Raw genomic sequence first — 26,814 nt, forward strand, 5'->3', positions numbered from 1 at the left:
CCCCAAATTATCCCCTTTCTATTCTACCATGCACTACCCTACCAAATTTCTTTCCCTAATACAGTGAGCTTTTTGTGCTACTTTCCATAGATAATGCTTCACACCCTTATTATTATTATTTTTTTACCAGATCATAGGTCTGTCTCTCTTTGAATGGCATCTCAGATACTTTAAACACTTCTCCAACTTACCTTTCTTATGTAGTCATCCAACTACAATACACTTGCCCTCACCCTGTGGCACTGTTCTTACCCGCCAGCATTATTTGTTTCTTGAATAGGTCCTCCTTGGTACGCATTGGTATTTTAACACTTTGGTGTCCCTCCCCTTGTCTGTACCTGCTGACAGTCTCATTCCTCAAACTTCAGTTTACTGCCCTCACGAAGCCTTTCCCCCTTCCTTAGTGAAATGAACAGCACTTCTAATACCGATGTCATCTTCTCTGTTGTATACATATCTGTCCTCACTAGTTGACTGTAAGCCAGAAGCCAGAAAAATGACAGTCATATTTGCATCTTTCATAACAAAACAGATGATCAATAATCTATTTGATATAAAGCAAAGTATTGATGAGTTTAACATATTGTCATAAGTTTTTTAAAATACGTATTTTTGAGAGAAAAAGAGAGAGGGCAGGCAAGGGAGGGGCAGAGAGAGAGGGAGACACAGAATCCAAAGCAGGCTCCAGGCTCTGCGCTGTCAGCACATAGCCTAATGTGGGGCTCGAACTCATGAACTGTGAGATTATGACCTGAGTCGAAGTCAGATGCTTAACCGACAGAGCCACCCAGGTGTCCCAAGAAGTTTTCTTAAATTTAAGAAGGTAAACATCAGGATATATTCAGTATTATGAGCATCAGCTGCAGGACAACTAGATTTCTCCTAAGAATTTCTTTATATTCAGGTCATATTGATTTAATGCCTTTACTATTACACAGACACATTAAATGGCAGATATTTTTATTATAAATTTAACAATGTATCATTACCACATACAGAATGTAAAGAAAATGAAAAGTATCACCTATAATCCCATTATACAAATCTAAGAATGGTTATAGTTTTGGTATATTTTTTCTTTGTGTACTGTCCAATCAAATGTGGTCTTAAGTATTTGTTTATTGTCTTCTTATATTGCCAGAAAACCTTTGATGTAATTCTGCATGAAGCCTTTATGTATTACATTAATAGTGGATTTGCTTTAGGCAGATTAGGAAAAAATATATAACAAAGACATTTTTCCCCTTAAATTCAAAGAACTTTCTTTGTCTTATAATTTGTTCTTCTGTTTGGTGATTAGAAAGTTCATATTGGATTTAAAGTTGATTTTTTTCATTTGAAACTATAAAAAATAATTGTCCTCACAAAAGGGCCCATTTTTTTGTTTTACTAGCATTATATGCACATTTTATATGTCAAAATATTTCATGTTAAAAATATATATTTAATTTCCAAGGAATTACAATCAATAAAATATTATCTTCAAAATACTCTATTTAGCACATTGTGCTTTCATGCAAATTCCAGAGTCCTTCCCCTCCTTTGTTGGCTCTGAAGTCATCCTGTCACCTCTCCCATGTGCCTGTCCCCTGTCTCCACTGGCTTGCTTAGTCTTTTCTAGAGAAATTTCTTTTTAGCCATTACGAATAGACTACTGACTTAAAAGGCCTTTAAGAAGAAAATCTCTGGAAGTAAAGGAAAAGGATTTTTAATTTTTTTGTCCAATTAAGATTTTATATTTAGAATAAAAAGTAAGGTCTACACTCCCCCTGAAATCAGAGAGCAACTTTGTGTTCAATTTTTTAAGGACTTTTATAGTACGGTACTCCACCTTTATTTTCAACACCAGGGCAGTTGAATAAAGCTCTGATAGAAATTACCCAGAGCCAACCTATTTCAACCATCACCACAAATCAGTAAGTGTCTCCTGCCTTTTTGACTTTCAAGTTTCCTTGTAATTAGTAATGCATCTTGGGACAAACACTTCTCAATAGGCTCTGATGATGACAAAAATACCAATGTCAAAGATAACTGTGAGGAATTTAAATACAGTCAATAATTCTGTCAAAGGTAAGAGTGAGAAAAGCAAAACTTCTACATTGATATATTTGTGTAACTTGGAATTTAAATATTAATTTGAAACTAAATCAGTAAGTATAGGAAGGCAGCATTTGACTGTTTCCCATATGAAAGTATATGAATTTAAATCAGCAAGAAACCATTTTCGGGGTAGCTTCTCATTGGGAAAATGGGAATCATCATTTATATTTACAGGAAGTTTTTACTGAGTGTCTACTATGTGCCAGACACCATTGCTAGAACCATCAAAACACGCCAACAGGATGAAACAAAAAAGTGCAGGATACTCACATCAACAATCAGGAAATCTAGCCAGCACCAGGCATTGGTGAAATACACTTGAAAACCATATGCAACCCATTTTAGAAGCATTTCCAGGATGAATATATAAGTGAAAACTTTGTCAGCATATTCTAACATGGTCTTAATGGTTTTTCGCTGCTCGATATATATATCTTCAAAGGCCTGTAAGTGAAAAAATCCCATTGAATTTCATTGTCATCAACTGTCTCTGATGTCTTAATAGGAAAACCATGCTGCAAGGCTCTTCTCGGGGGTCCAAGTCTGAAAGTCTTCTTCACGTTTCCCACAGTGGCATTTTGCTTTATAGTTATCTGTATGCAGTGACTATTGCCTGCACACTTCAGTCAGCCAATGAATTCAAATAACTTTCAAATTAGGGTATCAGGGTATCTCAAAGAGCTTAAAAATTTTGCGACTGTCAGACCTGTCTCTCCACAGCAGGAGGGAGAAGATCAAGTGTGAGTAGATCTCCTTTTTCAGTGCACTGTAATGTATTCTCTCAGTAACACAAATGTAAGGCAGGAGCCCACCCCCTGCCCCAACCTGGAGAAAGGAGGACAGAGGAGTATCACTGTCTCCACTCGATTTCTCTTGCTCAGTCTGGGCATGTGTGTGTTGTATATTTGGGAAGCTCACTCTGCTCTTTTTGCAGAGCTCTTGGGAAAGGTTGGGGAACGCATCTTTCTTTAAACATTATAAGAAACCATACTTATCTGAGCTTGATTCGTTCTCAGACTTCTTCCACAATAATAAAAACTGCTATTTACTGAGCTTCTCACTCTGTGCTAGGGATATCATGCAATGTTTCTTACTTCACAAGCACCTTATTTTAAAAACCTGTAACAGGTTCACTAAAGGGGAAGGTAAAGAGTTTCAGGTAGAGGAAAAAGGCGCAGGTCACACATCACCTACCAGCGCCCCACTGCTGAGTAGAATCATGAAGACAATGAAGGTTTCAAACCAGTTGTGCTCCACTATCTTATAGCAGGTTTTTCTCAAGTTCCACCAGAGTTTTCCTTTGCCTTCTTCTATGCTTATCTGACAACACTTGAATTTCCGTACACAGTCTACAATAAGTCAAACAAATGAGGAAAAAGAATTACTCTTCAATTATGTACATTTGTGTTTGGTAAACGAACTAAACTACTACCTGTTACATTGTAAATACCTATTTTTTAATGTTTTTATTTATTTTTGAGAGAAAGAGACAGAATGCAAGCAGGGGAGGGGCAGAGAGAGGGAGACACAGAATCTGAAACAGCACAGCCGTCAGCACGGAGCCTGACATGGGGCTCGAACCTACAAAGGATGAGATCATGACCTGAGCCAAAATCAGATGCTCAACTGACTGAGCCAGCCAGCCAGGCACCCTGTAAATAACTAATTTTTAAAGATGGCTTCCACTCATGTGCACCGAAGATAGTTTTAAAATCATTCATTCAAAAATACTTTTTATGTTTATGTGATTATTATAATGGATTATATTACATCATAAAAACATATAGAAAAACAGAAAGAAAAATAAAATCATCAAAAGTTGATATTTCCATCTTATCATCCTATGAATGTGATTCCATTCATATATGGACATTTGAATTCTAAGTAGTTTATTTCATGGTATAATATACACATCTCCCTTTTATTACAAACAAATATAACTGTGGAAGGTTTCATAATACTTCTCTAAATAAGATTACCAGACTTAACCAGAATCTATAAGATTATTCCATGATTATTGAATACATTGCTTTAATTATGGTTATTATCAACAACAGTGTCATAAACACTTTTGAGCAATTTGTGGATATAAATATATGGAGCTATAGTTTGTAAAAGGCTTATCAACAAATATTTAGTGAATATCTGCAGTATTCAAGGAATTGTACTGGACAAATTGTAATACTAAAATGTATAAACATGGCCTTTCTCTAAAAAAAAGTACAGGGGTTTTGCTTGCAAATTCTATAGTTACAGAAAGTAAATAATATCACATATTGAATAAAGTGTGAGAATTGATTGGTATAGATTAATTTTTGATATTTAGTTTTATAGATGAAGTGAATTTTGAGGTAGATTTTAAGGGATATGAAAGAATCAGGTCTAGTACAGGAGCTGTAAGGGAATGAAGAAACAATGGCATCAATAAAACTTAATAATAGGTCTAGAAGTTGCATGAAGGAGCAAATTAGGAGTCAAGACTAGAAAAGAACCTAGAGCCAATTTGTTTTTTTTTTTGTTTGTTTGTTTATGTTTATGTAATCTTTTATTTGTGGTAACTTTATTTTTTACTAGAGCCAATTTGAAAAAGGGACCTGAATGAATCAGTTGGAGCACTGAGATTTTATATGCTGTCTGTGAGTAAAACATTGAAGGATTTATTTGGGAGATATGAAGATGGACATGATAAAACATGGATTAGAATGATCTCTATCTATACAAGAAACTGAATGGATAAAAAAAAAAGAAGTTGAAAACGGAGTTAAGAGTCCATGAAATTCAATAAACTGGACACTGAGAAAGTGAAAACACGGCAACGGTGGTGGTGATGGTGGCCAGGAATCAGGAGATAGTGTGGAGTGGTGGGATTTGGCAGCACACAGCAGGATGCTGGGGTGTGGGAGACAGATGAATCATGACATAGGGTTTTAACCAAGAAGAGGGCTCTTGATCAATGAATAGAAAAACAGAAACCTCATCTTGAAAAGAGCAGAATATTTTACTACATACATGTTTATCAGATGCTACTTTATAATGTCAGCCAGATCATAGCTTTTGTTTCATGAAAATTTAATGATGCACATTGTTATTAGCTTCTCAACTAAGAAATAAATAGCATTATATTTGTTGTTTCTTTGAGAGCAAGATCTTTTTCACATTTCTGTTTCTCAAAAGATCAAGAAGATTTACATGCCCTGAAAATATTCATTGTAATAAAGTAAATGGAACTAAATTTTTTTCTCTAAAGAGGATATGAGATGAAAAAACAGTTTAACAGAAAATGACCAATTTTAGTGGAAACGATAAGTGCCAAATTTGAGACATTGGCTTATTTTTGAGAAAAAAGGAAGAAAATGGGATAATAAAGGTGAATACAATGGGCCTAATCTGTATTTGTTTTATTCTTAAAAAGTCTGAAGCAAATATGATAGAAGTATTCAAGTTATTAAAGTTGGTTGGCGGGCATCTATGTATTTTTATCATTTTCTATAATGTGAAGTTACTCTATATTCTATATAGAATACATTCCACAATATTTCATGCTTAAATATTTTTTAAGTTTCACAAAAGACAAATGTTGATATTACCATAATTATTATTCTATAATTACATATACTTTCCTTATTATTGCAGTATATATGCATATATTTTAACTCTAAAAATAAGCTAATTATTGGTAAAGAGTAAAAACTAATACCACAGAAATTATTTTGTGATAAACCACTTAAATGTTTTGTGAAGTCATATATATTTTGATAATGAAATAACAACACTGGAATGTACACAGACTTTTTAAAGAAAATAGCAAAAAGTGACTTCATAACTTATGCTGAATGAATAGCTCTCCCTCTGAAATTATTTAAAAATTGACAATTAATAATGAAGTATTTATTTTCACCAATGCATGTAAGTCCAAAATCAACAGGTATATGCAACGTAATCTTCCATAATAACCTTGAAAGAATCCATTGACATCAATTGTGATTTCTATGTCTGTATAATTATATATTCTAAAAATTAGCTTAAAGCTTATATTAAAATAGATTTAATATTTTTTTAATGTTTGTTTATTTATTTTGAGAGAGCAGGTGCATGCATAGGCACCCGTGGGGGTATGGGAGCTGGGTGGAGGGGAGGAGCTGCACCCTGTCCATGCAGAGCCTGACGCAGGGCTCGATACCATGAACTGTGAGATCATGACCTGAACAAAATTCAAGAGTCAGAATCTTAACCGACTGAACCACACAGGCGTGCTAGCTTTAGTGTTCTTAATGTAAACATGCATAACCCAAATGAAACACATTTAGAATTAGTTGTAATAAAATTGCGTTACTAGCACCAACTTGAGGCAGTCACTATTTTTAAAATAAATTTTTACTTAAGTGATTAGTACTCAGTATTGATTTGAGGCGAAGACATGACATGCATTATTAAATAGCTGTTAACTAAAAAGTGAGTTAAACATGAAGGATTTTAGAAAAATGTTTCTGTACCTACAATAGAAATGTTTCTGTACCCACAATAGAACTTTATATAAGAAAGGTAAAGAATTCCATACCTTGTGTTATTGTTAATTTTTCTGCCTCTTTGAATCATTAGTGGTGCATTCCCTCACACTCTGGACTGGCCAGGTAACTTTGCTTTTGTGAACAGGACAGGAGCAAGCCTGACAGAAGAGGAGGCGCGACGAGTCCTCCCTTGCTCTTTTGCCTTCACCGCTAGGACATACCTGGCCACTATGCGGAGGATGAGACGAGAATGGGGTGGAGCCCAGGCAGCCCAGCAGTCCGTCTAAGACCTCAGGCTTGAAAGAGAGCCTATCCAAGATCAGCAAAATCATCTGGCTGGCCTTGGACTTGTGAGCAAAAATACATGCTTTTTGGGTTGTTTGATATATAGCACTATTGTTTAAGAGGTAACTGATTCATACTTCAAATAACATAATTTTACCCTTCTTCAGAAAATCCTCTTGGTATTGCCCCAATGGCATGGTGCCTCATGTTATATAGCTCAGTATACTTTGGCATTTCATTATCTGTTATCTGCTAGCATTCAGAACTAATAAGAAATCGATCTTGATAGATACAAGTAATCATTAATTATGGTCAGTTTTAGATATATACCTATATTAGTACCCCTTGTAAACTAACAAAACAGTACACAGTAAATTACTTCTTTGACTTACAATTTGTTTCCTTTAATTTTTTTTTAAAGCTAAAAAGAGATATGCTTGATTTGGCCTTCTCTTTGATTAGATATTCTAGAAGTCCACCAAAACACCCATAGAGTTAGCAGCATTTTTTAGTTGAACAGGATGCACAAAATTAAGTATGTCTGATACATAAACTAAATCTTACCTTTCAAAAACTTATCTTTGTTTTGATATAGAAAAAGAAAACAAACAAACAAATGAAAAGTGACAAGATAGATACAGATAATTAGGGGGCAGGGAGAGAGACTGGTAAGAGAAGGCCACTGAGCTCGTATGCATGGTTCCGCTTACCTTCTGTGAAACAGGCTTCAGGTTCAAGGGATTCTTCGGGTTCTACCTCAGGTTGCTCTCCCTCAGCGGGAGCTCCTATATCAACTGTGCTGCCTTCAGATGAACTAGTTGCATTTAGCTTCTGAAAATCAATTCCACAGAAAAGCTTTTAAAATATTTTCTTTAATCTATAATATAAAAATTCAAAAGGTGTGCCCTCAAGTCTTCTGTATGCATTTCCTTGATCTGTAATTTAAGAATATCTTGAACATAATGCCAGTCCGCTTTAGTAGAGGTGGGGGGTCACAAGATTAGAGGCAGCACCATAGCACACACTTTTTTTCTTTAAAAATATGGTGCTAACAACTTAAATAAATTTTTATTAAGCCCCCATGTAGAGATACTGAAACAAAATCCTGGAGAGAGCTTATATAAGCTGCCAGAGTCACATGGTCATCCGTGATCTTGCTTTTGTAAATTAGCTTGCAAATGGTATAGTTTGTTTTATTCTAAAATTGTGACCCAACCAACGAAAGCTGCACAAGTGTATTTTCATGTCAAATGCAGAAAAGATTTGATCATATGCACATAAACAGCAACAATCTATATTTATCCACTTTTCATTGACATGAAAACATATACCACTGTTGTTATTAAATATATTCTATAGTTTTCTAATTCAGAAAAGAGCAGCACATTGTTAGCTTTATAGCAAGAGCTGGTATTTTGCATTCTCTTTGGCCAATGCACTCCCGTGTTTCATTGTGCATTTGGAAACTACTTGTTACTCCGGCACTCTCACCTGTCCTGTTAACACAGGGAGAAATGAATGTTTGGTAGTCGTTTTGGTTTCCTTTAGGCTACATCAAATACCACCAAAAGAAAAATATAATAGGAAGAAGTTGTTTTAAATCTTGAAATGCAACAAACTTTAGCCAGGTGAGGGTGTTCAAGGGAGCAGCACAATCCCAGTCTTTAGCCTGGTCTTAAAATGCTGCAGGAACGACAGAGGGCCAGGTATGAGTGCCACATGGAATCAGAGTAGTTTGGGCCATAGCATTCTCGGACCTGTTACAATGTTATTACCATTAGTGCATAACATTAGGAAATGGTTGAGCTGGTAAGAGCTACTTTATAAAGGGGATGAGGTAAGCACATGATAAAATGCACATTGAAGTATGTTAAATTACTATAAAATGGGTATTGTAGTCAGTACTAGAAATTCTCTACTCGTGTTTGAGCTAAGGATTATATGGGTTTGCCCCAGGAAGATGGTTCCTTTATTTTATGAAAACCGTTTTCTTTATATAAAATATTTCTTGGCATGGTGATGCTCAAGAATTACAACTACTTATATGTGATATATATGAGATTGAAAATTCTTTCGTCTTCTGTAATTTAACAATATCAGTGATCGAAGCATAAATATTAGATGTGAGTCTCTCTTCTTAGAACTGTTTTCAGGATTATTTTTTTAATTCAGCCAAAACATTAAATGAAGTGTTATATGTTAAAAATGCTTGAACTTCATTGAATTCTTTTTCTACTCACCAAATGTGTCACGATACTAGACAGATAATCATGATATCTTTGTCCTTAAAATTTGAATATATTTTGGTTTAAGATGACATGTCAAAGTGGGAATATTTATTGCACACATTTTACTTTTTTAGACTTCTTCTAATTTCCTATCCTTTGTCTTTGGCTTTGATAAGTATGGCTCTGTTTATATACATGTGATTGACTAAGAAATGACCATATAATCATCTCATTCCCATCTATCTGATTCACATAAAATTGTTACATATTAGGGACCTAAAAATACTGATCTTATCATTTGTAGGATGTTGAAACATGACATAGGTAATCAGAAAAACTGAAGCTTAGTCATAACTGATCTAACTGCAGACAGCCTACAATAAAAAATGGAATACATTGCTTGTAGGAAAAAGGATAACTATAAATACAGATTGGGGAAAGACCTAGGGATGAGCCCAAAGGAAAAATGAGGATCTGTATTCAGAGTACACCATACATTAATGAGGGACTGTGTCACAGCCTACAGCAGTGCTGGGTATGTCACAGGTACTCAATAAACATTGTTTAAAAACTGAATGACTGAATAGACTTCTCCATTCCAAAATAAAGGGTAGGTCTTAGTGATTGGAAGAAGTCATCAGATATCAAATTTCAGTGGATCTTGGTTTGAAATGTTTTAGAGGATCCCTGTAACATAAACTATCACACCTTCCCTTTAGTGCAGTTCCTTAGTACTGATATAGAAGTAACGTCTTTTTACTGAAGTTAAATATTTATGTATTTAAAGGCTAGGATACTACCTTTTCTTAAATGCAACATGAAAGTGTTTTGTCTCTAGAAGATGTATATAACCAGACTTAAACTTTTGGAGCAAAGATACTACTTTTGCCATCTTTGTGTGACTAGTACCTATTATCAATGTTTGTGTTTAATAGATGTTTATTGTGTAAATGCAAAAATGACCAGTGCACGGACTTTTTTATTCTGTCAGTAACTATTTCTGACATCTCCAAGTGAATATTTTCACATCAAGGGAATACAAACAGTATTCCCACCCACGTGTAGAATAACACAGATCCTTTAAGATTCTGAATTGTGTAAATAATGGCCAACAACCTTTAGAATTAGGAGTTCTATTTCAATGTCAGGCTTTCAATTATACAAACTTAAAATGAGTACACAAAGAAAACTGTAGTTTAACTCTGGAGTTAGTAAACTAATGCCAAATCATTCTGACAATGTTTTCCTTCTTTTTACTCTATATAAGTGGATCTGCAGTTCCAGTGGTTAATGAAATATTTTTAATGAGAGGCAATCCATCCTTCTCCACCTTCCCCTCTGATGTGAAACAGCACCCATCACATGCATTACTTCATTTGGTTTACAAATAAAGAACCTAAGCTGTGCATTATTCCTCAACATCAACCAATCCAGTGTCTATTTAGAGAAAGAAATGTGACTTTAATTATCTTGTCAAATGTTATAGTGAGTCCGTAGCTGGACTCTAGATCTTCTGTGCCCCATTTTACCAGAATTTTCTAGAGAATTTTTTGGTGATTCATAAGGAAAACCAACCTTTATCAATATAAAATATTTAGTAGACATGATATGTAGTTAAATGTTGTAGGTTCAAGATCGTACTTATGATATTATTGATTCCCAAGTTTTGTGACTATGAAGTTAGTATTAGTTCAATTTACATTCAAATCCTTATATGTATTAGTGCAGAGTAGAACTAAATATTCATTGGAATATTAAATGAACAAAAAGCATTCTCTAAACCATAATACTGAGATGTAGGCAAGAAACTGTGATTTATAAAATCTTTCTTGATAGCATCAATTCAATGACTTAAAATTACATAATAAGCAAATATAATATAAAGTATGCTAACAGTTAAAATGTGTAAAGATTCTAAATCTTTACAATGTGCACAAATTTTTAGTTCATAAAAATGAAACGAATCAAATTAACACTATAAAACTCTAGATATGGCCATAATTACAATAAATTCTTACTATGGTACAAATTTATCAAATAGAACTGTCAAATATACATCACTATATGGAACAATTAAAACTCATGTACTTTAAGAATTTTCAAATAAAAGTTGCTTTTAAATGCTCTAAACTAGGCATCATCAACTGCAAAATACCATATGAGTAAGAGACCAAAATATGAATTGGCTAGAAATAGAACCAGTTCTATATTTTCAAGTTCTATGCTTGGCAATTTTCATATTTACCTTTGGTAAAATTTAGATATTTAGGTACCTTTTTACTTTTTGTTCTTATTTATTAGGAAATAATGAACTGAATGATATTGTCAGAATACCCTTGCCTAGTTAAATTTTAACAAAATATGATGTAGTCTAATATCAGGATAGTAAAGAGATCAAACAGGAATAGCTAACTGTTACTTGCTATGTATAGCATTGGCAATAATTTCAGGTGGAAATATTACTTGAACATCTATTTTAATGAAAACCTCATAACAGGGCTCTTCCTATTGAAAATCTTCTGGATATTTATAGGAGTTAAGCCAGACAGAATCATATTTTGCTTAATGTTCTAATCAATAAATATCTAGGTACATAATATTTCATTTTGTATTTTTAAACAGTATATCTTTTACTTTCCATATCATTGATAAATTACTATTAAACATTGATGTGCCAAACTACAAGTCTTTCTTTCAGAAAGTAAAATTATTTTTAAAAATTATTAATCATGGGGCACCTGGGTGGTTCAGTTGGTTAACATCCGACTCTTGATTTCAGCTCAAGTCATGAATTCATGGTTCATGAGACTGAGCCTCATGTCTGGCTCTGTGGACAGGGTGAAGCTTGCTTAAGATTCTCTTTCTTTCTGTTTGCCCATCCTCTGCTCTCTCTTTCTATGTCTCTCTCAAAATAAATAAATAAAAAACATTTAAAAAACAATCACAACAGAGAAAAGGAGAGAAAATTTGCTATTTTTTTTGGCACACTTGTTTATCATTATAAAATTGAGACACATTTTTAAGGAAATATAATTAGTAAAATTGTATATAATTTAGAAAAAGAGGCATATTCTACTCTGATTCAGTGAAAGGAACCAGGATTTAAAAGAAAGAAATAGCCTCAAATATATATTAGGTCAAATATTTAATATTTACAGATTTTGGCCCCCAAGAATAGCAGTTCTTTGTTCCACGTATATCTGAATTAGAATTTGTATTTAAGGAGTTCTGGGTTATTTTCCATGGCAAACCTTAACACTAGAACAATGAAAGTCATAATCTTACTTGCTTTGGGATAAGCTTAAGGCCAACGTGGCACATTAATACCACTTAATTGTATTATTGTTGTTTTAATGAGGAAAATGGCAAAATCAAAAGTATTATTAGTATTATATACTACATTACCTAGAATTTATTTTTATTTTTATAATGGATACATTACACAATTTTCTAAACCACAAATTTGGATTTTAAATATCCTTCTTGGTTTGGCAAAAGTAACCCTTATATCATGTTAGCCTACTCCTCAGCAGATATAGAGTGCCCCAAAGACACACACGTTTGGCCCATTTTGTTCTTACATGAAGGACATGAAGAGCCTTTTTCTCCCCCTCTTTTTTTTTTATCACTATCCTACTGGAAAACTTTCCCTTAAGGACTAAACATTCTCCAGGATAAAATAATAGGTGGGTTCTTATTGTACCTATCCCCTCAAACTTCTCTCACATCTTTTTCCTCTTCCCAGCCCCCGTACTGTAAATTAGGATACTTTGTTAGGGAGTAGACAATGTTTCCTGAGGGAAGATAAAAGACATAGTCGAGGAAACTGAAAATTATAATAATGTGAGAGTTAAGAATAAATGAAGTCAATTTAAAATGGGTTCTTCCTAGCTTGTGTTCCACCATATGTACTCCAGTTAAATCTCCTAAATAAACTGATAGGTAATGTATCTGATTATCACTTTCCTTGTATATCTGTTTATATAAGAACTTAAAGAATGGGATAGTCAGAAAATAAGGAAACTAACCTTCCCTTTTGCCAAGAAACTGGGAAAAACAAGCCATTATCGTAAGGAGTCAAATCCCACACTTTTCTGAAGAATTAATACATCATGGGGAAAAAAAATTCTCTCTAGTCCCTGTATATCTGTGTTTCATTGTGAGCAACTGCACACCTTGGATCCCATTTTATATCATTCCTCCAATATATAAAGCATTATCTCTCATGAATCTAGAGTGCAGGGACTGATTATCCTGTTCCAAAGTACAAAAGAGTGCTACAGGAATGACATAATCATTGCTCCTTTCCAAAGAGCCAAATATGCTTGTGGTAGGGTTGTTTCATAGTTAATGGCAGAAGAATAGGAAACTGTACTGAAATGACAGAATATTTACTTAATATTTCTGGAAAAAATAATTAAATTTCACTGAGGAATTTGGTTATGATTTCAACATCAGGAAATGCAAAGGTCCACGTAATGGACCCCAAAGAAGGTTATGCTCACTGCCATGGTCACATGACAAGGGAGGTCCTTTCATTCCAAAACATTAAAGGAGCTCACAATGATTCTCTTCCTATATAAGAGTTTGCAGTGTATGATATGTTTAAATAATATTCTTCAGAAGAAAGTTTCCCCGCAAGTTTGGGTGAAATAGATGGGGGGGGGCGGGGGGGAAGAACCATAAAGGACAGAGGAGCAACAGAATGAAGAAGGAGGATTCCAGATCTATTTTCAGTTGAACATACCATCTAAAAGATGATCATCTTATTTATTTTATTTATTTCCTTTTCTTTCAGTTTTAGGAGTTTGAGGGGTAAATATCAACAGAATCTCCAAGGGAATCATATTCTAAATTTAAAACAATTATGGTCAATTGCTAAATAAAGCAATGCCATTTCTCTAAAATGGAGCAGATAAAAATTGTACCCATGCTGCTAGCAGCCAAAATATAAACATTCCAATTCATTTACATTATTGTCACATTAAAGTACCTTTTAGACAGCTTTCATGTGAATAATGAATTGCTTTGCTTTGCAGATTACTCTTCAGAAAAATTTAATATGATGCTGAACAAAAAATTACCAACAAAGTACACCCATTGGGGTTATATTAAAAAAATAGAGGAGAGAAAGCTTTTCTGAAAGTTTTTCAAGGAGCACCTACATTTCTCCTTTAAGCCCTTAGCCCAAAACTCTGTAGCATTAAATGGAAACTAAATAATCCATTATGGCATGCACTTTTACTTTTCACTGAATATAGTTTCTATTAAAGTCTATGTAAAAAGATTAGCAACTAAATCATTTCTTGTAAAGTTAGGGTTGCCAGACTTGCCTGACCATGCTTTCTATGACTCAGCATAAGAGCAGCTGTGCATATTTTTATTTTACTGCCAATGGATGGGCAAGGAATGTAGCTGAGTAACATGCAGGCCAGTCAAAATTCATTTAGAAACTGATTATATTTATATATGTACAACTTGCTTGGGTAACCTGGGTAAAAGTGGTGGCACGAGTCTCTGGCTGGTTAAAAAACACCAGAGCTGCACTCTTGATGGCTCCAGCTTGGTCTTACCCCTGTGAGAAGTAAGAATGGTAAGCAGTGAAGGTCACCATATTGCACTAGTAAATTTCACTTAGAAAAATAATCATTCAAGCATGGCTTCAACATTATTAAAACACTAAAAGGCAAATCAATAACTCAAAATCATGAACCATGAAAGGAATTACATTAAATATAGCCAAATACTGAGTTCAAGCATATATGGTTAAAACACTGTGTACTCTATAGAGAAAATACAAAAAAAGGATCAAAAAATCACACAACTTGGTCAAAGACATTGAAGAGGATTTAGTTCAAACACTTAACTTCTGAGTCCACTTGGTTCATCTGTCCTATAAAAAAGGATTCATCTAGGCATTTCAAAGATTTTTAAAGTGCCCATTTCCCCCCTTAATTAAAAAAATATTTAGAAAAGAAATCATTAAGCTTCATACCTTTTCTTACTACTATACATGTGATATTTAACACAATCCCATACCACCAGTTAAAAAAAATGACCAGACAAAAATAACTAGAAGACAGAACACTAAACAGAGATTTCAGGTAGGAATATTTAGAATTCTTGTATAATTTCTTAAATCTCATACAGTTTCTAGTGTAGAGCTACTAGATTAAATACCAAAAGATTAAACTGCACATTTCTCTTCCCAGACAGCTTCTACCTAATGATTGAATCTTTTATTCGTTTATATTTAGCAAGTTTGATACAAAGACATAATTGAACATTTCTCCATATAATAAAATTGAACAATTAGGTAACAATCTCTATGGTGGGAAGGGATCAAAAGGACTCCACAGCTAAGGCAATGCAATAATTCTATTTCCAACTGGCAGATCACTCTCTCCCTCCAATTCCAAAGTACTGATTACTCAAATATTATTTTGGAATACTTAATTCAAACAGAAAACAGATGGAAAAGCTTAATGGTAACTGGAGAGAGAGCTTGCATTTTCCTACTATACACCCCACTTTACTGGACAGTCCTCCTATGTTGAACATAATGGCTGGAGGTGAGGCAAAAATATATGCTTTTTTGGAGAAGCCTGAAGCTTTCAAATTTCTGAAAATTCAGAGGACTGGATGTCAAGATATTTAAACTTAGCTAAAAGTTTACATTGACTGATGGCTTTAATTTTGACTCTTCATAATTTATTCTTAGATTATATGACACCCTAAAATTAAACATACATAAAAAGAAAAATTGACTTCCCTTACAGTGAGGAAATATTTAGCATTTGGTGTAATGTCAAGATAACAAGAGGGGAATATATAGTAAAATTTAATGACTCAATTATATTTTCTAAATGTTAGCCTCAATTTCTAGCAATATACAACCAGAAATTAGGCCCCATCCTTTCCTTCAGCATAATCCAACCAACGATGCTTACCTAAAATTTTATTAATGATATATATGGTTATTATTAAATTTTAAAATAATGGCCTTTTAGTAAACATCTGAGTTCAACTAGTTATAGCAATTTGTTGCCTCCGGCTTTACATTCTCATAATTTCCCCCTTTGAATCTCATCACTTATTTTGTGAAACTAGTAGCCACAGCCTTGTTACTTACATGTAAATTTTAGTCCCTATATTTAAACTTTCTCTGGGTTTCAACCAACTTCTACCTAATGACTAAATTAGCAATACTACCTATCTCATTAGCAAGAAAGAATGAAAAATAGCATATTCTTCAGTGATTGTATGTGATCAACATAGGAATACTGATGGAAGTTAAGGTTTACTTTATAGAAATATATTTTTGTTCATAATTTTATTAACTAATATCTAATTTTTGCGACTGTTATGCTACTTAAATTTTATTCTTCAGTGCCTCAAACTCCCTAGTCATCTATCTTTCTTAGAATGAAAACAGTATTAGAGGTCTTTCTCTTCTCTGTCAATCAAATTAAATGGCAAGAAAGGATGAATCTTTGTTTTTGGCTGTTATTTTTATTTGTTTATTCAAGCGTTAATCACTGGGAATTCTGTTTTCATTTTAGTATGGTTAAACAATTAAACAATTCTTTCTTCCCTTTATTCCCAACTCTGTGCTTATTAACCTATAAATAAACTAAAAGCATACTCTGGTACTCATACTTTTCTAGGAAATCAAAGAATACTTTAAACTGCTGAGACGCTTACTATAAATTGGCCAATTCAGAATTTTACATTCTCTAATGCATCATGGCATATTGTGTGTGTAGACACCATGCACTGGGTTCAGAAGGGTTAAACATGCTTTCAGCATGATTCCTCAACACTACCTTCACTTCCTTAAAAAAACTATTTACTTCAGACACATGAAACTATATGTAAATATCAAGTCAAGGTCTCAGTCAGATTTTTCATGAATACAAATATCTGTGCAAACTAAGTAAGATCACATTTTATGAAGTACTTCATAAAATCCAAGTAAGACTTAGAACTGCCCTCTCACCAAGTATTTTTCTGGTACATACCAAAGAACACCATTGTGGGAGAATTACAAGAAAGAAAGGGAATAAATGAAGGCACTTTCACAAATCTAAAATTATTTTTTAATTAGAAAAATGCATATTAGTCTGCATATTCATATTATCAAGAATCCAAAATGGTGAATATTTCAAAAAATGAGTCAGCATATCATTTGTCTAGCTACATTTTAGCTGTCATCAAGTTATCTATAACCAATTTTGCCACAGAAAGGGTATCAATAGACATTTCTTATTTTCTTACAGAGATAAAATATAACTTTAAAGTAGTCTCATAGTTTAAAGTATAAATTATGTTAAAATATCTTCTTATTTAAAAATTCCTACCTCTTTGCTTTCCTCCATATCTGACTCACTGCTGAATTCTTCAGTATTTAAATTTTCAAAGTCAGATTCTCCGACAGCAATTGGTACAGTCACAGTGAGGCTGGGATTGTTTATGAATGACATGTAATCACTTTCATCCACGACATATTTTTCCACACTGCTGCCTATGCCACTGGTAGTTCCATTCCCATCTTTGAGATAATTGAGATCTTTGCCTATTTCTATAGTGGTATGGTTGGAAATACAGCTGTCTTTTTTGTTATTTAGATCTTCAAGAGGTTTAATTTCATCTAAAGCCTTTTGCTTTCTAACAAAGGCTTTCTGAATAAATTCACGTAGTTTTCTCTTAACATAATCAATTCCTTTCTGCATTCTCCCCACAGCAATCTGGAGATTATTCATTTCATTGTCATCATCAGTGGCTGCAAGGTTGTCAGAACTGAACGAACTCAGGAGCAAGGCCAGGAAGAGGTTCAGAACCTAAACACAATAGGAAAATAGGTGATCAAAACATTGTATTGTTTCAGTTGCGCTTGACTATCAAATTTCCAAAATTATTCTTACATCTTTTTTTTTTATTAATAGGTATCATTTTAGTTTATGATAAACTATTCTGAAAAAAGTGAGTGGAATAAATACCTGGCCAATATCAAATAATACTATTAACACTATTTCCTTTTTTAGTCACTGAAAAATTACTGAAACCACTATTACATGAAACTTCTAAATTAAGTTCAGTTCCAAAAGAGAAATCTTAGTTATCTAGACAACTATACGGTGAATAAAGAAAAAAAGTTTTATTTGGGATGCTAAGGATTTTCCCTTATGTAACCTGGATTTTCCAGGACACTGATAATTTATTATCATTTTACTCCTAAAACCAAAGACAATTCCATAAATATGATTTTATTTTTATGTGTTTATACCAATTTTTGCACCTAGATAACTTACCAATTAGAAGAAATATATATAACTATTGCTACATCAAAAGCCAGTTTTTGGTTCAGAAAATCTTGGCCACTAGATCTGTAAAATGGCTGAAATACTATACAAAATAGTTATTATATGATAATAATGATGTTAACATTGACTTATGATTGTGGAATCAAGGTATTACCATAAACAAGATCACTAATCATCCGTAACTTGAGTCTCCAAAAATAAGCTCCTCTGGTATGAGAGAGTAAAAAGATTAGTGCCTATAAACCTAGTGCATGTACTCAACAAATGTAATTCACTAAGGAATTGGGTATTCAGATGGGACAAAGCCAAGCTGTAAGCTTTATCCAGGATTTGATTGATGATGTTTATGAGTCTTTGATTATTCAAGCTATAGAATAAAAAAAGGATATAGTAGTAAAGGGAGCCAAAGACGAAATGTAAATAATAAAGAAGAATCCCAGGGAAGATTACAAGTAAAACTACAATGAAAAGGAGGCTGCATCCTTGCTCCATTCTTACCTTTCCAATAAGCTACTGAGGGCTACATCTCCTTTGTTTAACCAGTTACAAGTTAGTATAACCAATGGTAGTAAGAAATGTAAAATTCTGTAAGATCCAAAATGGACTTCTTATGAACTGTGAGTCATTCTTGACATCTCTCAACAACTACACCATGGCTGCTGGTATTCAAACTAAGGCCTATTCCTTAACTTCAAGATTTTACCAGTAAAGTTATATTTTAATGTGCTTTGCCTTTGAATTTTTTATTTGGTTGAAAAATAAATGAAAGAAAAAAATTAAATGCTACATTTTGGCTTTTGTTCATAATAAAACTGAATTTTGGTGTCATAATTATTTTCTAGATTTGATTTCTGAAGGTTTATTAATGAACTGATTTTGTCTATTAGGAAATTTTTCTTGATATGTATCAATCGACTCTCCAGAGTGAGATCCAACTTATACTTTCTCTTCTAAGTACTGAGAAAATCATACAAAGTACTGTTACAGCTATATATGGCCCACTCCTGTTTCTTGCTAGGAGTGCGGGGCAGGCTGTGGTCCCACCTCTGTCTTGCCTTCGAACTAGAATCGCAGTGATTCCTGGTACTCTTGCAGTGGAGCACTGTAAGAAGTTTATGTGAGTTCAAAGGGGGCTCCATCAGTTTTTTCTTCGGGGGACTTTCTTCTCTTTAGTGAGGATGAAGAGTAAAAATTATAGGAGGCAGTGCATCAACTCATTCTGCCTTATTTAAGCAAATGTAACATGAACACATGTCCTTACTGGTGGCAAACATGACAGATATTATTACTACTTTAATTATTTCAGAAATATATCCAGGATATGACAAAAGGAGGAACTTTTAAAGCTGACTGTCAACAAAGAAGGGAGAGCCTTTAATTTTTTCCTTAAAGGTACAGAATTTACATTTATGCATGTAGATGTAAATGATTATTTTATAGACTATATCTCTTTATATATAGTAATCCAAATTTATATGAAATGTCATCATAGGTATAAATACTTCTGAAATTCTTTTCTCAGTTTGAATCTTCTGTACAATTACACATCAAATTTGTCTTATTTCAGTAAATTAATAGATTATATGGGATACCTCTCTGTAGCTTACAAAAAACTCCAATTTGCTATGCATAATCAGCCTTCTCATGAATTAAACTACACTTACTTTCTTCTTTTCCTATTAAGGATTCTCTGCCACAGTTTGATCTGTTCATTCATTGTAGTCATAAAGGATTCTGTTCTTTGTCTTCTTTTCTTCCAATATATACCATATATAAACTTGATATGAAATACCATATGCCATATATATATGAAATCAAATTAAATCTATAATACAAACTTATGACCTTTATTTTTGTTCTATATAATTCTAGGACTATCTCTTTCTGTACTATGCAATCTGGTACTTCTCTGAAAGCAAGCAAGTTGTACTGGGATCATGATGGCTATAAAATATAAGTACAAATTAGTTGATACTCCTCCATTCAAAAGTTAAAGCCTAATTCCTTCTTAAGTTGAGTTCTTCTTAATGACTATCTCTGGTGAACACAACATGGAAGAAGGAGAGACAGTGTATGACCTCAAGATTAGAATGCAAAGAAAGCTTTCTCCCTCTCCTCTGTCTCATGTCATCTGCTCTGGGAGAAGCCAGCTGCTATGTCATGAAGGTATTCAACAGTCCTATCAAGAGGTCCATGTGGAGAGGAACTGAGGCTTTGTGCTAACAGCCAATAAGTAACTTGGACTTCCTGCCCATAACTAAGAGATGGAGCCTTCTTGGAAGCTGATCCTTCAGCTTCGGTCAAGATAACTGCATGCTAGCTAACATCTTGACAACAACCTTATGATAGACCCTGAGTCAGAACCGTCTGGTTAAGGTGCTCCCAAATTTTTGACTCATAGAAACTAGAGATAATAAATATTTTCATTTTAAGTCACTGTTCAAATCCCTGGCTTACACACTGCTCATGTTTCTTGCTACTTCAAGAACAGGTCTGAATTGTCTAAGCCAATATTGAGGAGGTTGAAATCTGCAAATGAATAGAAATAAATGATAACCTTCAGTCTTTTTTTCCTCCCCCTTTTCTTTTGGGGAATTGGAGGTTACTTTTATGTGAAAGGAAATTAAGTCTATAAATTATATACTTTAAAATATTGGTTATGTCAGTCCTTGTTCTGTTGCATTGGATTGGGACTTAATCATGCAACTCAGTATAATTACTTAATATTTAAAGTAGAAAAACCTGATCCCCTCATTGAGTCTGTTGTTTTTTCTTCCCCATCCACTGAGTCCACTGTTGCTTGGTTTGGGACAGTCTACTTTTCTTCCTACCAAGCTAATCTTACATCTTAATTAAAGATAACTCAGGTTCAAACTCCTTGACAAAGACTTCCTTGATTATCCTTGCCATTGTGAAGCAATGTTTCCACTTTGAGAACTTGATAAGAACTTTGTTTTTACACTTTTGACACGTATTAGATACTTCCTATTTTAATCTTGTTTGAGTAAGTCATATATATCTTCTTATCAGCTTTTCTCTGCCTCCAGGAATCAGTAAAGATGTATTGAGAATGGTTCATTGGATACAGACATGATAATAAGTGATTCTTGAGTCAATGTTACTTGCTGACACTATAGTTTCTAAGCACCAAATAACTTATGTGCTTTTAATGGATTGAGATCATCATCAACAGTTTTAACTCCAATTTGTAGGAAAACTGAATCCAAAACATTTTCTAGTGATAGTATTGTTGATACTTATAAATAAAATGAGTGACTATTCTTAAGAACACATCACGTTTTAATACAAGAAATGAAAGATAAAAGGCAGAAATGGCCCTCTCCTCTCCGTGGAAGAGTATAACGTATAGTGAGGAAGAAAAACTTCAGTTCAAAAGGTATTTTAAGAGTTTATATGTCGGAAGGGATGGCAAGATGGCGGAGAAGTAAGGAGCCCCATTACCTCCGTCCACCTGCAATTATCAAACTGAGAAGAATTAAAAGCCACAGCCTTCTGATCTCCAAGAACAGAGGTGTGCACACAGCCCCCTCATTGACAGCAGTCTCATGGATGCCTGAGTGAGTGAGTGCAAACTGGGACCTGCGACTTTTGGGGAGGGAGCACCAGCCCAAAGCGGAGCAGGGGACAAAGCGCCCAGAGGCTTGGCGCTGGGCCCGCAGAAACCTGTGTCCACAGGCGCACAGTTCCACGGACAGCCAGCAGGGCGGCTGTGTGTCCAGAGGTGCACAGACCTTCGGAGCCGCTCGCCGCACCACCAGGCAGGGCAGCGGAGAGACCAGGGGAAGAGAAGTAGAGACTGAATCACTCATAGCGTAATCTCTGGAGAGGGGAGACCTCGCCCGGGGACTGAGAGCTGCTGGGCGCGGGGAGAGAAATCCATCCCCCTAGTGGGCTTGTTCTCCCTTGGGCCCGGCAGCTCGCCGACTTCAGGTGGAGCCAGGGGGAAAAACTGGCTTCACAATCCCCCTACTCAATCCCGGCCAGAAAGCCACCCCCCTGCCGGAGATTTTAACTGTGGTGGCAATATTGAGTGTGTGATCAAGGACTTAGAAACCGGGCAGAACTTAAAAAACAGAAACAATTAGACCCACCCAAGGCACAAGGAGATTGGACTCAAGAGAGTGGCTGGCAACGCATGGTCTGAGGGGGGCTTGGGGCACTGCCATTTTTCTTCTCCCCACATCCACTAAGGTGTGGCCTCAGAGAGCAGCCCCTGAGACCCCACCTACCAACACCAAGCCACGCTCATCCGCCCTGGAGAGCTGCTGTGCTTTTGCTTATTATTTTTAATTGTTTTTTTCTTTTTTTTATAATATTTTTACTTTTTAATTCCCCCCCCCCGTTTTCTCTTTCTGATTTTCCTATTTCCTTCTTTTCTCCCTTTCCCCCTGGAGTCTGGGAAAGACCAACATTTAGGCACTGCTGTGCTTAGATCAACTTTTACCATCCAGATCGATCGTTTTTCCTTTATCTTATCCTTATCTCCCCCTTCCGCAGGTTTTAAGCTCTCAGACTGTCCTTTATCTCTGGCTGTCACTGTTCCCTCCTGCCCCCTGCCTGCTTTTTTTGTTTTTCTTTTTTTCCCCTCTCTTTTCTTTCCTGTTCCTTTTTTTCTTTCCCCTTTTGGTTTCTTGCTTTACTTGTTCTGTCAGTACATTTGTGTGCTTGTGTTCTCTGTGTGTTTGTCTGTCTGTTTTCCTTTTTGGGGCTACCTCAAGAAACAACCCAAAGCACACATAGTAGAAAGTTCCAAATATCACAGAATAGGGAAATAAATTAATCAGAGGCATAACAAGAGAAACCGAGAGACACCATTAAAAGAACACCTCCTGAAACGACAGACCCTAGACACTCAAAGAGCCTCCTTTAATAGAGAAATACTAATAGACACACAGAACAAGCTTTTAAAACTGACAAGAGACAGAAAGCTGGCCAAAATGGTGAAACGAAAGAACTCTCCTCTAAAGAAACTCCAGGAAGAAATCACAGCTACAGAACTGCTCAAAATAGACATAAACAACTTAACTGAACAAGAATTTAGAATAATTGTCATAAAATTAATCGCTGGACTTGGAAAAACATCAAAGAGGCTATTGATACACAGATTAGGGACCTTCAAAATTGCTGTGAATGAGTTAAAAAAAAGCTATATGAGGTGAATAATAATACGGAGGCAACCACTGCACGGATTGAAGAAGCAGAGAGGAGAATAGGTGAATTAGAAGACACAGTTATAGCAAAAGAGGAAGCCGAGAAAAAGAGAAATCGATACAGGAGCATGAAAGGAGAATCAGAGAACTGAGTGATACAATCAAATGGAACAATGTCCATATCATAGGAGTTCCTGAAGAGGAAGATAAAGACAGAGGTCCTGAAGGGGTGCTGAACCAAATTACACATGAAAATTTCTCCAATCTGGGGAAAAAGAAAGACATTGAAATTCAAGAGGCATACCAAACTCCTCTAAGACGTGATGTAAACTGACCTTCAACACAACATATCATAGTGAAACTGGCAAAATATAAAGATAAAGAGAGAATTCTGAAAGCAGCTAGGGATAAAAGGGCCTTAACATACAAAGGGAAACCTTATTAGAGTGGTTACAGATCTATCTACTATAACTTGGCAGGCCAGAAAAGAATGGCAGGAAATCTTCAATGTGGTGAACAGAAAAAATATGCAACCAAGAATTCTTTATCCAATGAGTCTGTCATTCAAAATAGGAGAGATAAAGGTTTTCCCAAATAAACAAAAGTTGAGAGAATTCATCACCACCAAAGCAGCCCTACAAGAAATCCTATGAGGGACTCTATGAGAGAAAGGTTGCAAGGAATATAAGACACCAGAGACATCAATACAAACATGAACCCTACAGAGAACACAATGAATCTAAACCCACATTTTTCAGTAATAACACCGAATGTAAATGGACTGAATGCTCCAGTCAAATGACACAGGGTAGCAGAATGGATCAAAAACCAAAATCCATCTATTTGCTGTCTACAAGAGACTCACCTTAGACCTGAAGACACCTTCAGACTGAAAGTAAGGGGATAGAGAAATACCTACCATGCGACTGGATGCCAAAAGAAAGCTGGACATACTTATATCGAACAAACTGGACTTCTAAAGGCAGTAACAAAAGATGAAGAAGGACATTACATAATAATTACAGGGTCTCTACATCAGGAAGAGCTAACAATTATAAACATTTATGCACGGAATCCAGGAGCTCCCAAATACATAAAACAACTAATCACAAACAGAAGCAATCTTATTGATAAGAATATGCTAATTGCAGGGGATTTTAATACCCCACTTACAACAATGAATAGGTCAACCAGACAAAAAATCTCTAAAGAAACAATGGACCTGAATGGCACACTGGAGCAGATGGAATTAATAGATATATTTAGAACTCTGCATCCTGAAGCTAGGGAATTCACTTTCTTCTTGAGTGCACATGGCACATTCTCCAAGACTGATCACATACTGGGTCATAAAACAACCCTCCCTAAAACCAAAAGAATTGAGATCATACCGTGCACACTTTCAGATCACAATGCTATGAAACTTGAAATCAATCACAGGAAAAAGTCTAGAAAACCTCAAAAATTGTGGAGGTTAAAACTACCCTACTAAAGAATGATCAAGTGAAACAAGCAGTTAGAGAGGAAATTAAAAAAATATATGGAAACAAATTAAAATGAGAATACAACAATCCAAACTCTCTGGGATGCAGCAAAGGCAGTCCTAAGAGGAACGTTCATTGCAATCCAGGCCCATTTCAACAAACTAGAGAAAGTGCAAACTCAAAACCTAACAGAGCACCTAAGGAAACTAGAAAGGGAGCAGCAAAAGCACCCCAAATCCAGCAAAAGAAGAGAAAGAATAAAGATCAGGGCAGAATTAAACAAGATAGAGTCCACAAAAACAATTGAACAGATCAATGAAACCAAGAGTTGGTTTTTTGAAAAAAATAAACAAAATTGATAAACCTCTAGCTAGGCTCCTCAGAAATAAAAGAGAGAACACTCAAACACAAAATCATGAAGGAAAATGGATCTATTACAACAGATCCCTCAGAAACACAAGCAATCATCAGAGATTACTATGAAAAATTATATGCCAACAAACTGGACAATCTAGAAGAAATGGACAAATTCCTAAATCCACAGGCACTACCAAAATTCAAACGGGAAGAGATGAAAATCTGAACAGACCCATAACCAATGAAGTTATCAAAAATCTCCCAACCAATAAGAGCTCAGGGCCAGATGGATTCCCAGAGGAATCCTATCAGACATTTAAAGCAGAGTTAGCACTGATCCTTCTCAAGTTATTCCAAAAAATAGAAATGGAAGGAAGACTTCTGGACTCATTCTACGAAGCACATATCACTTTGATTCCTAAGCCAGACAGAGACCCAATCAAAAAAAAGAACTACAGGCCAATATCCTTAATGAATACAGATGCAAAAAAACTCAATAAGATACTAGCAAATGGAATTCAACAGCATATAAAAAGAGTTATCCATTATGATCAAGTGGGATTCATTCCTGGGTTACAAGGCTGGTTCAAAATTCGCAAATCCATCAATGTGGTACATCACATTAACAAAAGAAAAGAAACAAAACCATATGATTCTGTCGATAGATGCAGAAAAAGCATTTGACAAAGTACAACATCCCTTCTTAATAAAAACCCTCGAGAAAGTCAGGATAGAAGGAACTTACTTAAACATCATAAAAGCCATTTATGAAAAGCCCACAGCCAATGTTTTCCTCAATGGGGAAAAACTGAGATCTTTCCTCCTGAAATCAGAGACACAACAGGGGTGTCCACTCTCACCACTGTTGTTTAACATAGTGTTGGAAGTCCTAGCATCAGCAATAAGACAACAAAAGGAAATAAAAGGCATCAGAACTGGCAAAGAAGAAGTCAAACTTTCACTTTTCACAGATGACATGATATTCTACGTGGAAAACCCAACTGACCACCAGAAACCTTGTAGAACTGATCAATGAATTCAGTAAAGTTGCAGGGTACAAAATCAATGTACAGAAATTGGTTGCATTCTTATAAACCAAAAATGAAGCAACAGAAAGAGAAATCAAGAAACATATCCCATTCACAACTGCATGAAAAATAGTAAAATACCTAAGAATAAACCTAACTAAAGATGTAAAAGACCTGTATGCTGAAAACTATAGAAGACTTATGAAGGAAATTGAAGAAGACACAAAGAAATGGAAAAACATTCCATGCTCATGGATCGGAAGAATAAACATTGTTAAAATGTCATTATTACCCAAAGCAATTTACATATTCAATGCAATCTCCATCAAA

The 26,814-nt window shown here is 34.9% G+C and overlaps 1 protein-coding gene across 4 annotated transcripts in view; it reads right to left on the bottom strand.

Annotated features, from left to right (window-relative positions):
- The window catches only part of LOC115287760 (sodium channel protein type 2 subunit alpha), a 142,088-nt gene that overhangs the window by 18,293 nt on the left and 96,981 nt on the right, over positions 1-26,814 (bottom strand). For all 4 annotated transcript variants that reach the window (XM_029934463.1, XM_029934465.1, XM_029934462.1 and 1 more), the window contains exons 17-20: positions 17,482-17,961; positions 7,604-7,724; positions 3,295-3,449; positions 2,371-2,544 (exon numbers count right to left, since the gene is read on the bottom strand). In XM_029934463.1, coding sequence (XP_029790323.1) covers positions 2,371-2,544; positions 3,295-3,449; positions 7,604-7,724; positions 17,482-17,961 — 930 coding nt within the window. The remainder of the gene's footprint in view (positions 1-2,370; positions 2,545-3,294; positions 3,450-7,603; positions 7,725-17,481; positions 17,962-26,814) is intronic.

Source organism: Suricata suricatta, chromosome 3 (genome assembly GCF_006229205.1).
Source record: "Suricata suricatta isolate VVHF042 chromosome 3, meerkat_22Aug2017_6uvM2_HiC, whole genome shotgun sequence".
In the NCBI taxonomy this organism is placed as follows: domain Eukaryota; kingdom Metazoa; phylum Chordata; class Mammalia; order Carnivora; family Herpestidae; genus Suricata; species Suricata suricatta.